The sequence below is a fragment of the Siphateles boraxobius genome, unplaced genomic scaffold (assembly GCF_051911475.1).
Source record: "Siphateles boraxobius isolate OS27281-9 unplaced genomic scaffold, OSU_SipBor_1 7, whole genome shotgun sequence".
Classification (NCBI taxonomy): Eukaryota; Metazoa; Chordata; class Actinopteri; order Cypriniformes; family Leuciscidae; genus Siphateles; species Siphateles boraxobius.
In genome coordinates this window covers 31990918-32014051 of record NW_027509197.1, presented here as the reverse complement: position 1 = coordinate 32014051, position 23134 = coordinate 31990918, and the positions used below count along the sequence as shown (strand labels likewise).

Genomic DNA, 23134 nt, shown 5'->3' with positions numbered 1-23134 from the left:
TATAATGACCCAGGTGGATGGTTGCCTTCCTTCATTCCTATTGTGTTGTCCACACCTGGGTCCTTTTATTCTAATGCATTGCATGTTAAGCCAACATGCATATAATTACAAACAGACGACTGAGAAGAGAATATGATGCACAAAAACACATTAACTACATATAAAAAGGATAATGCACATAAAACGGGAATAAAACTGATAATGCATATTTCACTGAAAAACAACTTGATTTATTTACAACCACCTTAATGTTTATTAGTTTAGATGATCAGTCATGAAACATATAATTCTTCTGTTTTAAGTTAATTTGAAGTCAAAACCAGCCCTATTTATATTCACAAGACACATTCCTTATCGCCTCATTTTCATCTGATATCACAAATCCCTCTTATTTTTCTTCCCATTTTAAACCCCCTCTTTTCATGATATCAATCAAATCCTGATGTATAAATGTCAGTTTCACGCAGAACTACATCAGAAAGTGTATAATTGGTTAGAATTGGGGATGAAATACATTAATTTTTTCATTTATCTGTATTAGCCAATATTGTGTATCAAGTTGTGCATGTAACATTTAGATTAACTACACCATCATAATTTAGCGCACAGTCAATCTTTAATAAAAACTAATTTAGGTTTAGATTGTTAACATTATAATAAACAAAGCTTTTACAGGAAACACATACAATAATATTTAAAAGTTTTGGGCCAGCATGATTTTTTTTTAAAGAAGTTAATACTTTTATTTAGCGAGGATGGTTTAAATTGATTAAAAGTAACAGTTAAGACATTTATAATGTTTATAAAAAGTTTTATTTCAAGTAAATGCTATTCTTTTACTTTCTAACTTTCTTTTCATCAAAGAATCCCTCAAAAATATTAAGCAGGCAAACGGTTTTCAACATTGATAATAATAAGAAATATTTCTTTCACAGGAATAAATTACATTTTAAAATGTAAAAGTTTGCTTATTGTAATAATAATAATAATAATAAAAAACCTTACTGTTTTTACAGTATTTTTTCATAAAATAAATGCAGCCTTGGTAAGCATAAGAGAGGCATTTCAACAAAATTTTCAGCCAAAAAAAAATCGATACAACATTTTTATCTATACTTTTAAACGGTAGTGTATACTAATGCGTTTGTAACATTTCAAGTTGTGTAAATGAACGTTAGTGCAACATTGATGGATAAGAATTAACAATGAACAATAGTATTTTTTATAAATCAACATTAATCTAGATGAATAAATACTGCAAAATAACGTCGCTCATAGGTGGTTCATGATACCTGATGCATTTACTAATGTTTACAAATTGAAGTATATCAATATAGTGATCAGTTTATCAGTATCAGCCAGAATTTTTAAAAAAATTGGTGCATGGAATGTTTTTTTATGTTGACCTTAAAACTGTTTTTCTCAGATGTGAGGTGCTTGTTCTGTTTCAAAGATGTGAACAGCAGTGTTAAACACTAGACTGTCAATTAACCTAGTCTCATTCTAAACACATTTTCTGTGTCTCTTTCTTCTGTCTCTCTCTTTATCCATCTCTTCAGCCCTCGCTCTCTTTCTGACAGACAGTGGTCAATATCTGAGGGACCAGTACAGCTCTCTCTTTTCCTTGTTTCATGGATCTCATCGATCGGTCTTAAGAACAATTATAAGGCTCAGCTCTGTTCCACTTGGCTGTCACATAGCTGACACACACATTTGTGTTGTTTTCATCTGTAAAACTCCCACATACCTCACTGACGCTAGCCGAGACATGAATCATGTTGCTGAATGCAAATTGTTCTGATTTATAGGCCACTATGGAGGGGTCAATATGATTTCTAAGATCCAAAAATTTAGATTACACACATTTACTAGACTAAAAACAATAAGCTTTGTCGACCTATCTTAGTCTATTATATATAAACGCAAGATGTTTTTTTTACACTAAGCACCACCCCATACACTACCATTCAAAAGTTTGAGGTTTTAAAGAAATTAAAGGGATACTTCACCCAAAAAGAAAATTCTGTCATTAATTACTCACCCTCATGTCGCTCCAAACCTGTAAGACTTTCGTTCATCTTTGGAACACAAATGTAGTTTTGCGAACTCTTCACTCATAGCTGCAATCGCCCAGCGGGCACTGAAATAATGGCTTCCTATCTTAATGTGAATGGCGCACTATACCGAGTCAGAGTTATGTAAAAGTGATTAAAGCAAGCAGCGATCGTCCTCCAGGAGTCAGTCCCTCCAGTAAGGGACCAAGTTTCCCAATGAACATCCACGGTTAGATCAGCAGGGTCTCCTATTCCATTCTCCCCAGGGGACCATCTAATGTAATGTGGAGCAATTCCAGAAGCCCTACAAGCACAGTGTAATAACCCAAATGACTCTATTTAACAAGAACAAGTCACATAAATAACAGGGCCTGGGCACTTCTGCAGAGCATTTACGTGTGTGCTTGTGATGGGAGTCTCACAAATAAAGATCAGGCTAAAATGAAAAGTTATTTACTCATTTGTTTTATGAAACAAAATGAATTGTTCAGAAGCATCTGAGTGGGAATGTGCTCCGTCAGTTTGAATGGGCATGAACTGATTAAACAGAAGTGCAGACATTCTGCCTTCTTTTGTGTTTCAGAGAAGAAAGAAAATAATGCTGTGGTTGGAACGACATGAGGGTGTGAACATAAATGATGACAATTTCCATTTAAACTTTTCATGGCCCAGACATGTCTAATGAAGGATGGAGCAAGACACATCATGTCTTCAACTGTGCTGCGCTGTGCATACAGCAGAGGAGCATCATTTATTAATTCAATACACACACAATCTGCAGTTAAAAAGCCTTCTGCCTCTCTTAACACAAATTTATTTGCAACATGCCAGGCTGCAAGAAAAGACTGTATGTAACTGGGGTGAGATAACACTGAAAAGAGGAAACCAGGAAAATGCAGAGATATCTCAGACACAAAAAAAGTACTGTGGCAGTACCATAATATTGGATATATATTGCACTCTGATATCTACCATGATACTGAATGATGAGTAGGTAAGCTTTTTTGGGGTTTTGAAAGAAATCCTGCATTATTTGATCACGAAATACAATAAAACAGTAATGTGAAATATTACTACAATTTAAAATGAATATTTTCTATTTTAATATATTTAAAAATGCAATTTATTCCTTTGATGGTAAAAGAAATTTCAGCATCATTATTAGTGTCACATGATCCCTCGGAAATCATCTAATATGCTGATTTGTTGCTCAAAAAACATTTCTTATTATTATCAATATTGAAAACAGTTGTACTTCTTAATATTTTCAAGCTTGGCGTACCACAATGCTATGCCGAAACTGACATTATTAAGGTATAATGTAATATAACAAAAAAGCTGTAAGCAATTTCATCCATTTGACAAAAAAAAAAAAAACCTCTACCTCTAAAATAATGTTTCTTTTTTACAGACGGCTTGAATTCCTCTTACTTTTCAACCTCTCAGCTACACATTATCAGTGTGGTTGTAATACAATGCTACTGTTTAGTAAATTAAGTGCTTTTTCAAGTCTGTGAGATATGGGGGGAGAGGAAAATATCACGTGAGGGTGTTGATGTTTACACGGACAAATCTCTCAAACGAACAACGTAATAAAGCACCATGAATATAAAGAGCCTGTTCTCCACTGCAGAATGGCAGCAAACCACAGCAGATGGTTCTCTCTCAGCCTGCATGTGCCTCGCAGACACTGCAAAAAAAAAAAAAATATGATCGAACCAAATCTGGCATAATCATCCTTTACAGTAACTGAAGCTGGGAGGTTAATGTGCTGAGTGCTAAGGAAATGGTGTGGTGATTGTGGATGGTTTTCCTTTACAAAAAGCAAACCGGAGTCCACAGTCATCGTGGATGATGATGATGATCGGGAAGTACCCACAAACAGTGTATTTGACACAGCTGCAGATGGTGGTTAACTAATTAGATTTACTGGCCATGAAACTGTATGGAATGAAAAATTTACATGCAATGAAATTCAAATGGCGTCCAAAGATTTTGTGACGTCATTGACTTTCATCGTATGAAATTTTTTGGATGAAGTATCCCTTATACATTATTTTTTATAAACATACAGTACATCTTTGTAACTATGACAACAAAATATATTGTTTTTTCTGCCCCGGATGTTCCAAAAATTGTTTTTATTTCTCCAATTTCCGTTTTGGTGATTTAGTACAAGTAATATTCATGTATCGCCACATGGGTTTCTAGAGGGGGAAAAAACAACTTCCTAGGCATTCTAGATTATAAAATGTCCACTGAAGTGAAAGTTGTTAGAAGACAACCATTGCAACAGATGTTTTCATCAGTACACGATTTGATTCGCATCGTTCATGTCACGTATCTGCAACAGAAATGTGTTCCTCCAATCTGGGTTAAAACATCAAATGCTGCAGTTCCTAATAAAGTTACCAGCCAACCGGCGAATACATCTGTTCTATTTACTGCCCATATCTAATTTTTACTCACATTTGGTGTTTGGCGAGGGTTAATTTTGGACTCTGGACACGAGTGCAGACTGATATGTGATATTCATGTAGTTCTGCCCTAGAGGTTCTGCCATAACCAAGAAATCAAAAAGAAATCAACCATGTGTAAACAACTGCAACTAACCAGACAATACAATCTATACAATATAAAAGTGCAACCAACCATATAGCCTGGCCTAATTATGCACAGATAGCATAAAAAAAGAGATTAACTAAGAAAAATTCCCCACATATTTTGTTGAATTTAGAGTGTCCAATCAAACTCTATAGCATTTTGGTTGACATGGAAAACCTATGAGACATGCACTCATTCTCAAAACACAAACTAAATGCTTTGTACTGATCATACCGTTTTATATAGTAGATTTGCTGCAATTTTTTATACCATAATTACTGATATGATAACATTCTAAATTTCAATGTTGAATTTTATGATCTATTTTTTTACTTTTGTACAAAAGGTTTCTAGTTTCAGTGTTCTCTTGCATGAATTCTATTTTCCACATTCAATGTGAAAAGCACTTGTCAAGCAGCCATGATGTGAGACTGACACCTCCATCTGATGCCCTCGAAAACACTTAGCCTCCATTTTCTGCCTTCCTCTCCTCTCTTCTGTCTGACTAAGCTCACTTGACTTGCTCCTTTGCTGCTCATGACTCTTATTTCTCATTTTTTCCTGTTTCCTTATCCCCACAAATCCCATCTCCCTTTTTCTGCAGTTACAAAGAGCAGTATATACTAGTGCAAATCCATTATCTAGTTCCTGTGTGTGGAGTTTACAAGATCAATAAGCAATTCTATCACACTAGCCAGCATGCATACTTCAGAAAAAGCATACATTTTGATGCCGACTGCATGGCCTGGCCTTCCAACTTCCATTGTAAATGCCTTACTGTAACTTCAAATTTAAACTTTTTTCTTATTTTCTGTGATTATTGAACCCGGAACATTCATTTAAAGCTCCTTTGCACTAGCTGATCCATCCTGCACATCGATCATCCAATAAGAGCAGTCCTGATGCTGACGTAAACACATAATGGAAAAGTGCTAATAAAATTTACAGACAAAATTTAGCCTGTGTTTCATTTCTCTGTCTGACATTATTCTCCTTCTGTCCATTAAAGGAGCCATTTGTTTTGGCTCAAGTCACATTAGCCCTTTACCAGAAACAATCCAGTTGACCTGACCTTGTTGCCACTTATTGATAGAATACAGTAGAAAAGGAACAGAATATGATGATGGAAACAGAATCAGGAAATGATGCAAGCCAGAGTCTGGTATGCCACAGCAATATTATACATACATGCATATATATATATATATATATATATATATATATATATATATATATATATATATATATATATATATATATATATATATATATATATATATATATATGTATAATATTGCTGTGTGGACTACCACACTCTGGCTTGCATCATACAGTATATATATATATATATATATATATATATATATATATGTACACAGTACACATACTGTATGCGTAAACACTATAAGATCCAAAAGGAAAATCAGTTTACAACGGCTGAAATTTGAATTGTAACACTGCTGATCTTGTTGTTTGTATTTTTACTCATTTGAAATTCACTTAAGACAAAAGCTTCTTCTAAATGATTAAATGTAAATTGAGGTCAATCCTCAAAGACTGGAATATTATATAAAGTTGGTTAACTCCGCAAAAATGACTGACTGAAATGTTTATAACACTTGGCGACTAACTTCAGCACATTTTGACAGTTTAAGTGTAATCAGTTGTGTGTGTATATGTGATTGTGCTTGAATATCATTCTCAAATCCAATCAGCATTAAGAAGAACGAGTTAAAAAAATCATCCCAACTAAAATCACCTGCCTAAAACTCGAGGGACAGTTTCCAAAACTGGAAAGTGTAAGTACTGCATCTGCCGTTCAATTCAAATGACGTGGATTGATGGGTTTTGTATCACTACAAGCCGAGAAACACAATGTTCCTTTTCCCCCAAAATTCCTCTAAGTGCAAGTTTTGTAACCTTTTCTATTCACAATAAAGTTTATACCCATGCTAGCTGATTCGGAATGAGGTAAATACTAAATACAAAACACCCTGCAGAGTATGACGCACTAAGCCAGCAACAAAAAGCCATTGAGCAACAATGCAGTCAACATTGCAGATGCACTCAATACACTGAGCTCAGATTCAGGCTCTTAAGAGCATTATAGGAAGTGTCTGTGGCTGCTGATAATGGCCTTTTGCTCTCTTAGGAGTCCTTTTAGCTTTACAGAGTGCTTTAACAAACAGAAAAGGATAATAGCAATTCTCGACGGTGTTTATCAGGTGGCAAATGCTACAAAATCGCATCAGAAACACAGAGATCCCTGGTCGGATGCCACCAAGCAAACAACAAATATTGTAGGTTCATAACGATTATGAAAACTATGGTAAAATATCATGTAAGAGAGACCAGGGCAATTGTAACATGCAAAACTTCTTCAATCACAAGTAAGCTGTAATGATGACAACAATTAAGCATATGCTAATTAGAAGTTCGCTCTTTGTCTGTTTTTTATCATTTTGTAAAAAATTTAAAAATATTTGGGATTTTTTTGGGGTGATAAATAAAATAAGTATAAAATAAAAATAGGTAAAAACCTTTAAGCAACAAATTACTTTATAAGCACAAAACATCTTTTTCAGAGAATATATTTCATGACTTAACTGTTTTCTTCTTGCCCTAATGGCAGATTTTAAGCATAAACCTCAATAAACTACGCTAGTATAATGCTTAAACAAGGAAATGCAACTTGTCAGTGGGGTAAGAAAAATTATGAAAACAAGACAATTTTGCTTCAAGGGAATATACAGTATCTTGCTTTATGTGAGAAACAAAATGCAAAACAAAAGGTTGAAGTGCACTTGTAAACACTATAGCTATAAAATGAAAACTGTATTTAAAGACTAAATCATGTTGAAAATGTAATTAACATTATTCATGAGACTACTCTTCTTTGCTTTGGAACAATACATATTGTGAAAAGCACTCCAACTTAATTTAATTAAAATGATCTTGAGTCATCAGCTGTTCAATATTGCTTTAGCTAAATGGATTTACCACATTAAAAACAATTATAATAACCACTTAGTCTTGCTTTAACATTATTTCTGACAGTTAAACAAATTACCAAATAAAAGCTAAATGTACTGTATTAAGCACAATCAAGTAATAAAGCAACAGTTTTCTGTTGTTATTTAAGAATCAGAGTTAATAAAAATTGTATTTGTTATGTATTAAAATTAATATTTTGATAAAGCCTTCCATGTAAATATTTTACCTGTACTTTTACTATTGGCACATATGACAATAAGCCTCACCGTCTGTCTGTAGTCTGAGTTATAAAGGAAAATATAAAATAAATGAATATAAATGAAAGAAAATATTAAAGAATCATCCCCTGTCTCCCCTGCCAAGAACAAAAGTGTGTGCTTCCTAAGGTATTGAGTCACCTCTGGAGCAGAGCAGTATTGTGGGATCTGAGACTGGCAGGGTTATTATGACTAGCGGTTGGGTGGGTGTTTGCAGGATTTATTCCCTACTGACTTAAATTAGGAATTACCTCAAGCACATGACTTCACTGGAAGTCTGCACGTGTAACTCGCTCCGTGTCAGTCTCACTCATATGTGCACACATACACACACAGCTTGGGTGTTTATCCACACTCTGAAGGACAGCAACAACTGCAGCTCGCTTAGGGGAAGTCCCTGTCTTTCTGTGGCCATCAGACCACAGGCACGAACAAACTGAGATAATGACAGCCAGTCTGTAGGACTGATGCTACCACAGTGATAATAAATCAAACCATCATACAGATATCTGAAATGGACTGATACCTGCCCGATATGTTCATATCACGGCACACTCCTCAGATTTGCCATTAAAAGGCTCATATAGTAAATGCATACTTTAGTTATAAGATACTTAATTTGACTTAAATTAATTTAAAAAGTGAAATAAAAATCACAATCGACTGTTTTAATGAAATAGTAACAGCATAGTAAAATTATAAAAGACATTCAATAAATAACTACATTATTGTAATTGTACATCATGTCATGTCATCATTGCATGTTTCCGTTACAATACTACTAAAACTAAATAACTGTTTTCATATACACACACACACCTCACAGACCGCAAGTCGCACATGACGGCACCATTTTTTTTCCTGTCAAAAACAATAAAACCACACATAGATCCTCATTACACATCAAAACACCACACACAATTTGCTTTGAACTCAGGTCATCCAACCAGAATTTAAAGTTAAAGAAAAACAATTTGTTTTATAATACATATTCACCAATCACCACTATCTGTGTAGGTGGACTACTTAGAGGACCTGAATTTATGCAGCTAAGAAACGGTTTATTCAAATAGCGCAAGCTTTATGGATCCTCAGTTAATCAAGGAGTCTCACATCATGGGAAAGCACTCTGTTTGAATCTATTTCATTTTAAAGCTATGCTAATTAGCAGTGTTTAATAGGAAAAAGAGGAAGTCCCATTAGTGGAATCTGACTGGTGGGAATACAAATGGAATGGAAAACCAACAATCTTTAGTCTAAAATGTTCTTCAGAAAACAGAAAGTTCCGACTCTGAATTCTAACAGGATAACATTTCAAGTTAAGGCTTTTATTTCTTGATGTCTTGCACAATTGTGCTGTTGTTGCCACTTTAAATAAAAGCATTGGATGCAAAGCATGTTTAAGCAGAGAAACACAGATGAAAGTCTCTTGTTGCTTAAGGCTTCAGTTGGTATAGCCATAGAAGTGGCGAACTAAGGAAAAATGCAAGCCTTTGGTAAAAGCAAGTAATTGCAAGTCTCCATCATTAAACATCAATATATTCCTAAACTAATATTCAATTCAACACATACAGCTTCAGACCTTTGCGAATTTTTGAATAGCAGCAGCATTGGACTACAGGCAACCACAGGGACAAAAATGGGTATGTTCGTCAGGCACTCAGACAACCTCTCCTATATTACCTCGACGGTCCCATTGGAATAAATGGCTTGATGGCAGCAGTTTGATCTGAACTGAAGAAACAGCCTGGGGCTACTCAGGAATTCCATGCTCCTATATAGAGATTTCTAAGCAACAGGTGAAGCCTTGTATAGCAGTGACATATGCTTCAAAGGATGCATGTTGGGCTGCAGTCTCCTTTAGGGCTGACAAAATGGCTGAAAAACTAAATTCGATTTTTTTTTACTTAAATATTACTAATTTGAATTATATTCTAATAAAAAAGGCATAATTTCAGTTAGGGGGAAACAAGATTTTGGCTTGTCTCCTCAGGCTACAAGAGAGCACAATGAGCAAAATATTAATGCACTGCATTAAATTGTTTATTCAAAAGCAATGAATAATATGACTGTAAAAAAAAACATTTAAACATTTAAAAGCATCAAGTATCTACAGCATAGTTTAATACCGCCACAAAGCCTTGACTCGAGTTTTTCTTTTTTTAAAGTTGAACTACTTTTAACCTTACATGGCTTTCTAAACATGCGGCTCTCTGTTGCGAGACTAGAGTGCAACGTACGTTCAAATATGTCCATCTAGTGCATGTGAGTAGTGCATAGAAGTACATAGAAAACAATGGAAAAGCAGTGCAGAAAATGTGTCCTGTGTGTACGGCTTGGTCACTGTTTTGACGTAACCAAGATCTTTTTTGAGCTTCTCTTTTCTGCAATGTTTTGAATGAACAGTGCAGCATCGCCGCATCTAGTGGGCTCAAATGTATAGGCTAGGAAAACATTAAAATGCAACGACTTACATCATTGCATCTAATGCCTGACGCACACCTAACAAATGTTTTTTTATTTTTATTTCAAATTCGACAAATATTCTAAATTTTTATTTTAATTTGACAGCCCTAGTCTCCTTACTTCGTCTGGCGTATGAGTTAATCTGAAAGACTTGGTAGTGCACGCATTTGTGAAGTTTGAGATAGTCTTGATACGCAGTAAAATGTAAAGATGCTGAGAATGCCTCAAAGCTTCTCACTGGCTTAACAATATCCCATGATATTTTTTCCTTTTTGCCATTTACAGAGACAGGTGTGATATCTCTATTTCTATTCATCAATTTCCTGCATACTATAAAAAAATTTTTTTACAGCATCAACAAGAACATTTCCAGACTTGTTGAATCATCTATACCCCTAGTCATGTTCAGCACACTGCATCAACATCCATTACTTTTGATTTAAAAGATTCTCAACCCTGAGAACAATAGCACAATATGGAACTGTATTATTCATTTTAATTTGTTCCAGAAAGGGAGAGATAAAAAAGAAAGATGACTCAATCCAATCCAAACCAAACGAGTGGTCACCATTACAAATCCTCAATCTTTTTTTACATCATAAAACCTTAGATAGCATGCCACAGTGGGAAAAGGTCTAGACTAAAATACCACAGGTCTTAAAATTGAAGAGATGAAGATGAAGAGGTCTCAAGCTAATGTGGGGTGTTTATTTCTCTATTGGCACCCAAAGCCCTTGCTTACTCTTTAAAACACTGGTGAGTCAGATGCTTTCATTCTTTCCTTCTTATATGCCCTAACGTCCTAGAAGAACTACTGCCTCAAAACAGTACCAAAAGATTAGGTAAGGCATTTGTGTCATGCTGAAAAGTTTTCAAATTTAGTTACAAATCAGTACACATGACATAACAGCATGAGCATGTTGTGTTTTATCACATCATTAACATAGCTCTATGGTCATGCCAACTCTCTGCTACAAGCCAGGATGGAATGAGATTACACAGACCATCATTATGGCTTTACTTAAATCAAGGACAAAAGCTCAGAGTTACCGTGGCATTATTTTGATGTTTCAGTGCAAGAGGTCAATGAAACTCCGCCCACTTACATAAATGAAGCAATTGTATGCACACTTCACTACAGTAGATTGTGGCTTATTTCATAAAGCTTGTTGGAACAAGTATACACTCAATGACAAATATATATATATATATATATATATTATATAGATAAACATTTTTGGATGAACTATTCCTTTAAGAGTTTGTATACAACTTTAATTGGAGTTTACGGCAACAAAAAGCTTCAGCGGTGGCACATGAAAGTGCAACACCAGTGGTTTGTTAAAACCACCCACTTGCTAAAGGCCAGTGAGAAGCTAAGCACAAAGTAAACAAGATGCTTTTAAGAAAATTAAAATCAGTGGATCATCATTAAGTGTTGATGTAAATGCCATTTAAAAGAAAGTAAAAAATGTCACAAAGAGCAGAGGAAATGGGCTTTCTAGCAATGCAGAATGTCGCCAATAGCAGATTGGAAAAGCAATAACGTTTCAGTGCAGCCTGAGGGATGTTTCATCTCATCAGAATCACTACACATAAAAACAGAATAAATGCATATTAACTCAGTTTAATCGAATGCACTGAATTAGTCTTTTGCATTCGGCATTGATTCATTTCCACCTACGAGTAATGCAACAACACAGCCTCTCAGCTGGACAAAGAAAAGCTGGTGATAGGCAGAAAAGTAATGACTGAAGGAGGCACAGCTGTGTGCTTTGTTAGAGAATGTGACAAAATGTACCTAAGTGTTTGAGAGGACGTATGTTTTTGAGTGTCCATAGATGCCTTTTTATATAAAATCAACTAGCGGGGACTATTATTACTCCCCCCATTATTCTCATTGCAAATGATTAAACTGCATTTCACCTACCCACAAAAGAACAACACAAAATTCAAATGCTCGAGTCATTTTCCATGAGTCATATGTGGTCATGACAGATTAATAACTTTGTCACTCTGCAAGGGTCTATTAGCAAAACAAAGACACAAGAAATCCTCTAAAATCCGAGCAATTGATCATGTATTATAATTTCCATTTGGTCACAAATAAATGATGTTTGAAACCTTTCGTTACACACTCCACAGATTGTTTGTGTGGACAGTCTGACCTCTGAGGCCAATGGAAAGTTGTGCATAGCCAAGCCTACAGAGTGCTATCCCCTTTCAGAACAATTATTGCTAAGTGTGTGGGTTGAAGCCAAAGCCCACATCTTACTGCTCAACCGTTCCCCCTAAATACAAACACAAGCGCTGAGATTGTTCTTTCATTTGCATTGAGAAATCCACTATTTAAACAACAATTAGCCTACTGCAGTCCATGTCATATACATACATGTATTACCATAAAATAATTTCTACCGTGATTTTTAAGCTAATGACCATGAAAGAAAGGTATTTTTCAAATAAAAACTACAGTAAAGACTTGCTAAAATGATAAAGCTGCAGATTTGGATGTTTCATGTACTTTACTCGCTGTACATCATTTCTCATCATTACTAGTTCTTCCACCCAACAGTTTAAAACACCCATATTAGAAACAACACTGTGTAATGCACAGAGCAATTACAGGTGAAATGTTCCCTGAAGAGACAGAGACAGCAGCCACTTTACGAGAGAACTATTCGCTGAGAATGAATATAAGCACTCTTGGTTTGAGTGTCGGCTGAATCAGACCAGAAATATACATTGCATTTGCATGTTTACAGATTGAAAGTCTAAATGTGATGATACACAGGGCAACTTTTTGAGCAATGTTGCTAGGCAATCTTTCCTAGCGATTGTTGCTTTGGTACTTTCCCATTGAAAATGGGATGATGTCTCATCTGGTTCCCCGTTGACGGCAACATTGCCCTGCAACATTGCCCAAAAAGTTGCCCTGAGTATCATCACTTTAAGGGTGGGCTGCACAAATAAGGATTGCATCCTTAAAAAGGTTTGTTTATCTAGGATTTATTTGAATTAAATCAATGTTGCACCACTTAATTTTAAACATGGCTAAAAAAATCAGTGATTAAAACTTGGCATTAAACCTTCACCTGCAATTAATTTTGATTGTCTGCCATGATAGATTTGCCAAAAACGGCAGTAATGATACTCGTTCACTTCCTTTTTCAATGACTTTAAAAACAGCCTCTGCAATAAGTAAGGGATTTTCCATTCCACAAACGGTTCTTTATAGTGGAAAAAAAAGGTTCTTTACATTTTATAAATGGTTCTTTTAAGAATTGTTCACAAAAAGAATATTTGAGGAACTAGCAAGCTAAATTAAAACCACAATCAAAATGGTTTGAATGCAAACCAGCAACATAAATCTTAGTCCTTATTAGTGCACCACACCTAAAACACTTGTTTGCTATGTAGCTACTGTATGATGGTGACCAGCCAATTTCAATCGGCCTCTTGTCTCAAAATCTGAATCAGTAATGATTCTCAAAGAACACAGACTATTTGAAAGCCAGCTATTTTTACCATTCTTGTAATGACCAGGCAAAAATCATTTTTCTCCCCTTCATTCAAACTGACTCTTATTAAATAAGGTCTAGGCAAAACTCCTGGCTGGAGGCCTATATATAGCTGTGATGTCTTCCTGTGTAACTGGAGAATGGGTGGCCTATTAACATCACAAAAATCTGAAGCCTGGCACATTCCACTGTCAGAAATAGCCAGAGGGGTAGAGATGGTCCTTCTGGCCAAGACGACAGTAGAGGCATTGAAAGACAGGGAAGTGGAATAGGGTGTAAGAAAGGCAGAAATAAAAACGAGAGAGAAAAAGGAGAGATACATAGAATGGGAATGGTCAAAAATCACAAAGAATAAAGTAAAACAATGCAGACTTCAGAAAAATCTAAAATAAATTAAATGGGAGGATAACAGTGAGTAGTTGGTGGGGGAAAAAAGACATTGTAAAGTAAAAACAAAAGAGAAAGAGAAAGACATATGGCATTTAGCTGAGTGACAAGACAGGTGTAAACTCCACAAATTGTCCAGAGGATTGGCACATGTATCATGATGTATCACAGATGTCACAGAGACACATACTCTATATCAGTGGGTCTCAACTGGTTTTGCTTCAGGGCCCAGATTTGACATCATGTTTATTCGACATTAAACATTTGTAGCATACAAAATGTTAACAAAAATGCACTGAAAATAAAAATGAAATACACTGCTAAAAAAAAAACAAAAAAAAGTCGTTATTTGGATTTAAATAGGTAAATGCTTGTCTAGAGTCTATGATTGGATCATTATTGCTTATCTATATGTTATATGTTTGGCAACAGTTATTCTAACCCTAATTAAAAGAGTGTGACACATCATGCCCATATTCCAGAATGACAATGTCAAGATTGATCAGGCTCAAATTGTGAAAGAATGGTTGGGAAGGACCATGAAGAATCATTTTCACACATGAATTGGCACCTCTCAGTCCAGACCTTAAATTGAATGTCTTTGGGATGTGCTGGAGTAGACTTTACAGAGTGCTGGACTTTAGCATTGTCAATACAAGATCTTGACAAAAATGTATGCACCTATTGATGGATAAACATCACAACATTTATTTCCATTAAGAAGTGCATACATTTTTGGTCAAGATCTTGTATTGACAATGGAAGTCAAGCACTCTGTAAAGTCTACCCCAGCAAATTCCAAAGACTTCCCATAAATTTAAGATCTGGATTTTTGTCACATTGTCACCCTGGAATTTGATGTGTCTTCCTACATGGCTGTTTAATGAAATGAAAAGCTACACACTCCATCAGTTAGATTTAGAAGAACTGTTGCCAAACATATAATAATCGCTACATTAATGATCCAATAGGCTCATAAGAATTTGCCCATTTAAATCCAAACAGCGACCTTTTTTGGCCGGGCAGTGTACTGTATATTACTAAGAACTGCTTAGTCAATCATACAAATTAGCATGACATAGCCATATTAGGAAACAATTGAGATTTTATTATAAATGCATAAATGAAAATTATTAAAAGAAATGTATTTTGCTATGCACGATTGTATGATTATCTTTTTTGCGACTATTAGAACGGGCCTATTGAGAACAACACACTGCTTTCAAAATTTACACACCCAGATGCTCATACATGCCAGTAAAAAGCTAGATTTTCTGGTAACACCATATTCTGAACATTATATAACACGCATAGCAAACAGATTATTCGGTACTTTGAACATAGCAAAAATTCAAAGTTCTATTTGCCTTATACAGAATAGCTTTTTCATAGACCCCCTGGAGTACCTTCAGGGACCTCCAGGGGTCCAGAGACCCTCGGCTGAAAAGCCTGGCACTACACAAGAGATGCGCGGTTGGCGGTTATAGCCGCGGACTCCGCGGATAAACCGCGGATCGGGCGGATGACGTGACGGAAAAAAATATTTAAATTAAATTCGGGCGGGTGGCGGGCAGTTTCTAGTCTCGCGGCTGTCATCAGCAGCGCCTTGTATCAGCGGATGGCGGGCGGGTGCGGTTTTGAAAATTGGTCAAAAACGCTGGTGCGGATGGATAGCAGACGGATGATGAGTTTTGTGATGCGGTTGCGGATGAAATAATAGCCCATCCGCGCATCTCTACTACAAAAACCAAACTGGGTCCAATTCGACATAACACACCCTTGAAAAAATATCCGATACCTAAAGAAGATCATATAATGCTCAAGGTGCCAGTCATTATCATGGAATGCAATACATTTACACCAATTTTCCATTTTAAGAGCATGCTTGAAATACAGTAAGGGAAAAAGTTTGACCTGGCTAAATAAAACACCAAAACTCTATTTCTGTTGATGGAGTGCAAATGAGACACCCAAAACAAATGAGTCATAAAAGACACCTGTGCTGACAGTTTGGTGATCTGTGACTACGTTCACATGCAGCCAATGACCCGTTCAAAACCGGACCATAGCAATAATCCGGTCGCGCATGGCCATGTAAACACCGGCGAAAACCCAAATATGCTCATATCCCGGATTTTAAAAACCCGGATATGATACCCTTTTCTAACCCGAATTTTTGGTCATGTAAACGCGTATAGGCATATCCCCATAGTGATTTGTGTTCTGCGCATGTTCTATTCGCAAGGAATCTTGGTCTTTTGAGTAGAGGAACTTCTCGGCGCATACAAAAACCCGTGTGCAGTATACCGGAAGTAAATATGGCGAGACGGTACCAGCACCAAAGCGCAAACGAAGGCGATCGCTATCTGCCCCGAACTATTCATTATCCGCGTGCTGCTGCTGTTGTTGTCTTTGGATACAGAAAGAAGAATCGGAAATTACGCATATTGCGTCTTAAGGTTGTCCGTACGTCCAGACGCTAACCGTGCATCGCCGTTTACATCGGGATATTGCAATTCCATGTATACAGGAGTATCTCTCTCTGCTCACGCATGTAAACGGGTTATTCCTAATGTTTCAGAAACCCGAATAGTGACCTTAACCCGACCATAACCCGAAAATCGGCTTCATGTAAACGTAGTCAATGTTAATGGCATCGGTGGAACCATAACAGTCAGAATTATGTGCTGTGACGTGGCCAGTTCTGCACTGTGAAGGATAACAAAGAGACAAAGCCAAATATAAACACCTAAAGGACAATCACCTCTCATCGCCTCATTGATCTAAAACCAACAAATGACTTCTGAACAGAGAGATAAAATTTTACAACTTTACAAATAATGGGATTATTTTATTGTTCCAAATACTTCGCACTACATTTTTTAAAAGACTGTCAATAAATTTCACAATCCCTCCTTGAGATGAGGGTGTTAAGACCAATGTTTTAATTTTGTCTGTGTATATACATTGAAAAGCATAGAGATAACTTTTTAGCTATATCATCCAGCCCTATATGTTTTACATGTTCCCACACATTTCTTGTAAAGACATGGACAATTACACACATTTTAGACCGTGAAAGCAAACAACCTGTGCTACATTTCGGCCCCAAAGGTGAGCTGCAAAAGAACACATGAAACCTCGTCTTTCCCATTTGAGTAAGAAGGCGAATTGCTTACTTCAAAGCTTCGGAGGAGAACACAGAGCACTCTAACATTGGGGGTGGATATTTCGCAGCTCTACATTAAGACGGGTGAGCAGTTCGTCTCAGGCCATCAGCTGCCCCCATCATTCCACTCTGATCCCTGAGGTTACTGCCACCATGGAACCCCAACCAAACAAAGTGACTGAAGAAGAAGGGGTGAATACTTCACTGTCTTTTTCATAATTGGATTATCCACCATTTTGTAAAACACATCTGGGGGGTGTTACTCCTTTAGCAAATTATCACGCATCACATTTTGGTGAGTGAAAATGTTTGCCTTCCACCTTTTTTCTCTGAAGCCTAAACTCGATAATGAGTTACACAAGCTTGATAATCAGACACAATGTCCTTATGTTGGGGTTCTTATGTTCCATTCATTTCTACAAGGCTGTAGGTATATTGAAAAAGCCACTGACCTTTCAAAATGAAACATTAAATGTTAATATACTTAGCTACATTCGTAGTTACCTTCACCCAAATCCAAAACGGCTAGGACAGCACTGCTTCTGGCTTCTCCAAGATGGTTTGTGGCGATGCAGGTGTAGAGGCCGGCATCACTGGGTTTGCAGTCTCTGATCCACAGGCCTCCATATTCCTGGTTGTCCATGTTGAGCAGGTCATCATTGTGGTACCAGTAGAGGGTAGGCTGTGGGTCTCCAGCCACTGCCACTTTCAGACGGATATCACAGCCGGTACCTACCGCAGCATTCCTCATCTTCCGGATGAACACAGGAGGAGTTGGGGTTGGGTAGACGGAAGCAGCAGTATCTGGTACGACCTGATCAGAACTAACTTTTGCCCGTTTCGATGGTATCCTGGGGCTGGGAGGCGCCATTCCTCTTGCTTCTTCATCAGCACCCTTCTTCAGGGTCATCTGGACCTCAGCCTTCCTCATTATGCAGCTGAGAGCTTTTTTACAGACTGCTGCACGTTATTGGACTGATTAAAGCTTCAAATTACATTAAAACGTATCTCTAATGCACAATAAACAGCTTTTCATAATTTGGTGTTTTGATATGGTAAACATATTCCAAACATTCAAGCAGACATCATAAAATGCAAGAATCCACTCCAGGTCTTTCAGGTTATCGATGCCAGATAATGCAATACTTACATATCCAATGACTTCATAAAAAGGTGGAAATCTCTACCTGTAACAGAAGACCTTCTGAAAGGCCTTCAGGAACGTAGAAATTTCCCACAGGTTTTCTGCATTATAAATGTTTTGGAATATGTTTCTCACATCCTTGAGAAATCCAATTAGAGAAACAGAAAACAAAAAGCTTTATCTTTGTCCAATTAGGCGAATGGAGCTTGTGCATGTACTCCTGGCTGGTTGGTATTTTTAGAGCGAGTCCCAGAGGATCATATTGCATTAGCAGCTACCGCTGTTGCCTTTTGGAAGATTTGGCCTCAGCTTTTCACCCTAAGACTCAGGTCCCACAGTTCTTCGGCATCTAAGGAAAAAAAATGAGCACTGGATCCTTTAGGCGATTACTCAATTGCAGGATTTCCAACTCAGTGCCTGCAGTGCCCAGACTTTCGTCCCCTTGCCCTCCAAGTTAAGCTGTCTCACTCATGATAGCCCCCTCCCTCCACTCGAATGTCCCCCTGGGGAGGTGACAGACAAGTCCCACTAAGTCATCAAGGAACAGCTGTACCCTGATAGGTCAAGTTTTTTGGACAGCCCGGATGCTTTGGCCCAGCCCCTCATCTTCTTCTTTGGCACTAACAGCCAATCACAAGCTCCAGAAATTGTGACATAGGGGCCTAATGAGGGAGGGGTTTAGAATACAGCTCTGATTCATGTGTCAAAGATAGCTGCTGAGTAAGAATCAACATTGTCACCAGCACCAGACTTGGCAGTGGGATTTTTTTTATTATTCCCTCAGAAAATGACATGATTCAACACTCAAGCCTCGTCAGAATTCACATTATTTCTCAAACAACCATTAGAACAAAACCTATTGACATTTGGTTATCTCATCAGCAATGGTAATAGTTGGCTAAATGAATGAATTCCCTCATGAGTGTCATGAACGTAGTGATACTTTGCATAGTTCAAAGAACATGAAAACCAAACAAAAGACCCTAAAAACAACAGCTGCAATTCAACATAGACTGCCATCTGCTGGACATACAAGCAATAATAACGCTATTTCATGGTTCAATCTAGATTGTCTAGACAACAACATAAAATATGAATTAACTGTAGTGGTCGATTATCTCGAAGTCCAAAGCTGGTAACAACATCTAGAGAGCTAGATAGCATAATGCTGATATTTTATTTAATGTAAAACAGTGTTTGTTTAACACCAATTAAACCAGTAAACACCAGTTGTGTGGACATCTCATTTGCTATTATAAAATAGATAGAATAATCTATATTTATCTTATTTGTATACATGCATATATATATAAAGTGAATTTTGGTTAAATATTTGAAAATATTGTGTTCAATAATTAAAAAAACATTCTGTTAAATAATTAACTGGCTGATATGCGAGTCTATCACTGATTATTTAAATGTGAACAGTCAACAAAAAGTTCCCAATTCAACAAAATGATATTGTGTCCAATTCTACAATATGATAAATAATTAGGGACATTAATACAGACTATTGTATAAATAGTGACTATAAAGATTATTGTATAATCTAGAAGAAAAAAAAGTCAATGATTTCTACAGCTTCATGAATGTTTTACCTCACAAGAGTGTTCACAATCCGCCAACACTCTTGTAGATTTAACAGATGACTAATGTAAATTTTCCCTACTTTATAATGAGATCATAGACAAGTAGAAGGATTTGAGAGGGCTGAATTTCATGCTAAACATGTGCTCCCTTCTCCTTGGAACCCCCTTTGAAAGGAAAATCCTTTCTGCAGTTTGTCCTGCAGGACCCAGTTGTCATAGAAACAGCATCGCTCCCTAGACTGTTGAATTGAGAGCAAATGTGTGGATGGTGCACAGGTCTCTGAGTGAGTGAGTGGGAGGGAACAGGAGAGGCAGATACAACACTTTACTATTGTAACACAATAGGGGAGATAGCAGATGTTCCACTAGGACACTGTTTTAGGGGCTAGAGGGATGATTGGAAAAGGCATGGATGAATGGCAGGCATGGAGATACTGGCTACGAGAATGATTGACGTAAACGGAAAACAATGAATATAAGAGTTCCACTTACGTGTGGTCGAGTCTCACTTAAAGCTGGAAGCAGAGCGCGGTGATGCTGTGATGAGTGGAGAGTCTGCTGTGTGTGTGCGTGTAAAACATCGACCCCTGCTGGTTAAAACGGTACCCTGATCATTTGGGTGTTTCCTCGGTGATGTCACTAAGGATAGAAGCTGCCCACTTGTGATGATGTTTCAAATTTGATACCACATGCCTACACACACAAACGACCACACACACATTTTTTTAAACTCAAATGTTCTCTAAATTGTTTAATGAAATGATACTGATAGCAGCAATAGGGACAGTGATTCTTTCAAATATAAATACCAAATGCAATTAAATATGCATAGTAAATGCAACTCTACAATACTTCAATATTCATTAATTATTAAAATAATTACAATCTCTTTAAAATGTTTTTTAAAAGCTAATCCCTCATTTTAACATTTTCAAATAAATTTTTATGGGGAGTCCAAAAGTATGTGACCATCCCAAAATATAGAAATTCTTTCAAATTTAAAGCACTATAGTTTTTTTTTTTTTTTAATGTTCAAAAAGATCCATGTACAGAAACATTCCCATAATCTAAGGTGTAATGCAATGATCTGAGAGTAGTTTTATTTTTACATAAAATTTATAAATCTGAAATGTTATTGTTTCTGAAGTTAAACGACTGTTAGCAAGTCCAAGTTTTTCTCCAAAAAGAATGGCAATTCATGATCACATGCAAAATTAAGTCAAATTCCAGTTAAAAAAAAATCTAAATCAGATAAAAGTGCAACATCGATTAATAAAAATAGTCTCTATACATTTAATTCATACACTAATTTGTAACATAAAATCAGCATTCATTATCAAAGCTAACTATTTATTTCGTTTTATGACAAGGTAAATAATCTGTGAGCATATCTTGTGACTCCTTTTATAGGTCGCATTAGCCTTCTTGAAAGTCTAATATGTAACTTAAGTCACTGCATTACTCATATTGGATGGTGGGAGTTTCCTTGAAAGTATTTTCAAAGCAAAATAGCACTTCATGTTGAGCATATGATGAATGTAAAATGCCCTTGTGATTAGAGAGACATCTTATCTCATACAGACGCAAACACGCTGCAGAAACCAAAGCATATGTATGTAATAGTGTGTGCAGAAAATTAATTCGGTTTCAGTAAGCATTTTAAATACCACATGGATACAACCAAACAGTTAGCCTAACAGCTAAAGTTGTATATAGTCCTGAACAACGTCTTTGTACAATGTGTCACATGGTTAAAAATGCTAGTACTATTAAATATTAAATATTTCAGTTGAAAGCCTGTTGCTTGTATGACAGACTGCTATAATCTCTTGCAAAATTTAGATTAACGTTAAAATACCTAAACAAATATATATATATATTTAAAAAACGTGTTTTTTTATTTTTTATATTCTGTTAAACTTTTCATTTTGGCGTTATTTTGGAGTAGGCCTATATCAGTGACCCACGAATCCAACATTATCCTCGTTGCAAGTGAACCACATTTAACGTAATTAACGTAGAATAGGAAATATGTTCTTCTTCTACCTTGTGAATTTTTGTTGTATGTTTTCGAAGAAGTTTCGAAGTTGGTATCATCCCAATTTGGCTATAGCTTCTAGTGACGGCAGGGGAATTTGCGCAAAATTACGTTTGTTTGATTGGAGGAACGGACTTTGACGTATTTTCATACGTTCATTCAATGTGAATCGATTCTTCCTACTCGGTCTTCTCTTCGCTCCACATGCGTTGGAAAGTCTGATTCATCTCAGTGAATCGGTTCCTTCTATGCTCTCTTTCATGTAGCGCTTGAAAGTCTGATTCATTAATGTGAATCCATTTGTTCTTGACACTAAATGAACAGATTAAACAAAAAATATTTGAGATCTAGAACGGCTTGTTTAGCTCTTCTTTTGTAACGGAATATTAAGTTAAATTCTGCTGTTAATCACTGTTTCGACTAAGTTGTAAGCAAGAATCTGAGTCACCCTGATTGAGATCCAAGTAAGATCTCAATAACTCTCATTGTTTAGTGCAAGACAAATACTGCTCGGTTAGAATTATAGCCTATAAATTTTATATTGAAGTAACTACTGATTGGTACTTGTTAGTTGCTTTTTTCTAAACTTTTTTCGATTAACTTTATTGTGCGCCTATAGATGTCGCTGTTTTATCACAATCTCTAGAGTTGAATTATATTACGAGGGGGTAATAATTTGCCAGGGGTTCGAAATTCTGCACTAAAATGCTATTCTGCACACAAAAAAAGTTATTGTTAAGAAATGTTATTTCATATTACAATGCATTGTTAATCATGCAGTAATTTAACCCAAGAAGATAACTAGTCTATAATAAACGACAAGTGTATTTTAATTAAATAAAAAACACAAACATCAACATCTTGATTTTAGGCATAACAACTTCTCATTGGCAGAGACGGGAAATTTTCAA

The 23134-nt window shown here is 36.3% G+C and overlaps 1 protein-coding gene across 3 annotated transcripts in view; it reads right to left on the bottom strand.

Moving 5' to 3' along the window:
* The window catches only part of spegb (striated muscle enriched protein kinase b), an 83238-nt gene extending 60937 nt beyond the window's left edge, over positions 1–22301 (bottom strand). For 2 of the 3 annotated variants that reach the window (XM_077215076.1, XM_077215078.1), the window contains exon 1: positions 17957–19141. In XM_077215076.1, the coding sequence (XP_077071191.1) occupies positions 17957–18383 (427 nt within the window). In that variant the 5' untranslated portion in view covers positions 18384–19141. Of the gene's footprint in view, positions 1–17956; positions 19142–22231 lie in introns of those variants that run through there. The other variant, XM_077215079.1, reaches the window with a different exon arrangement.
* Between the last annotated feature and the right edge of the window lie 833 nt (positions 22302–23134).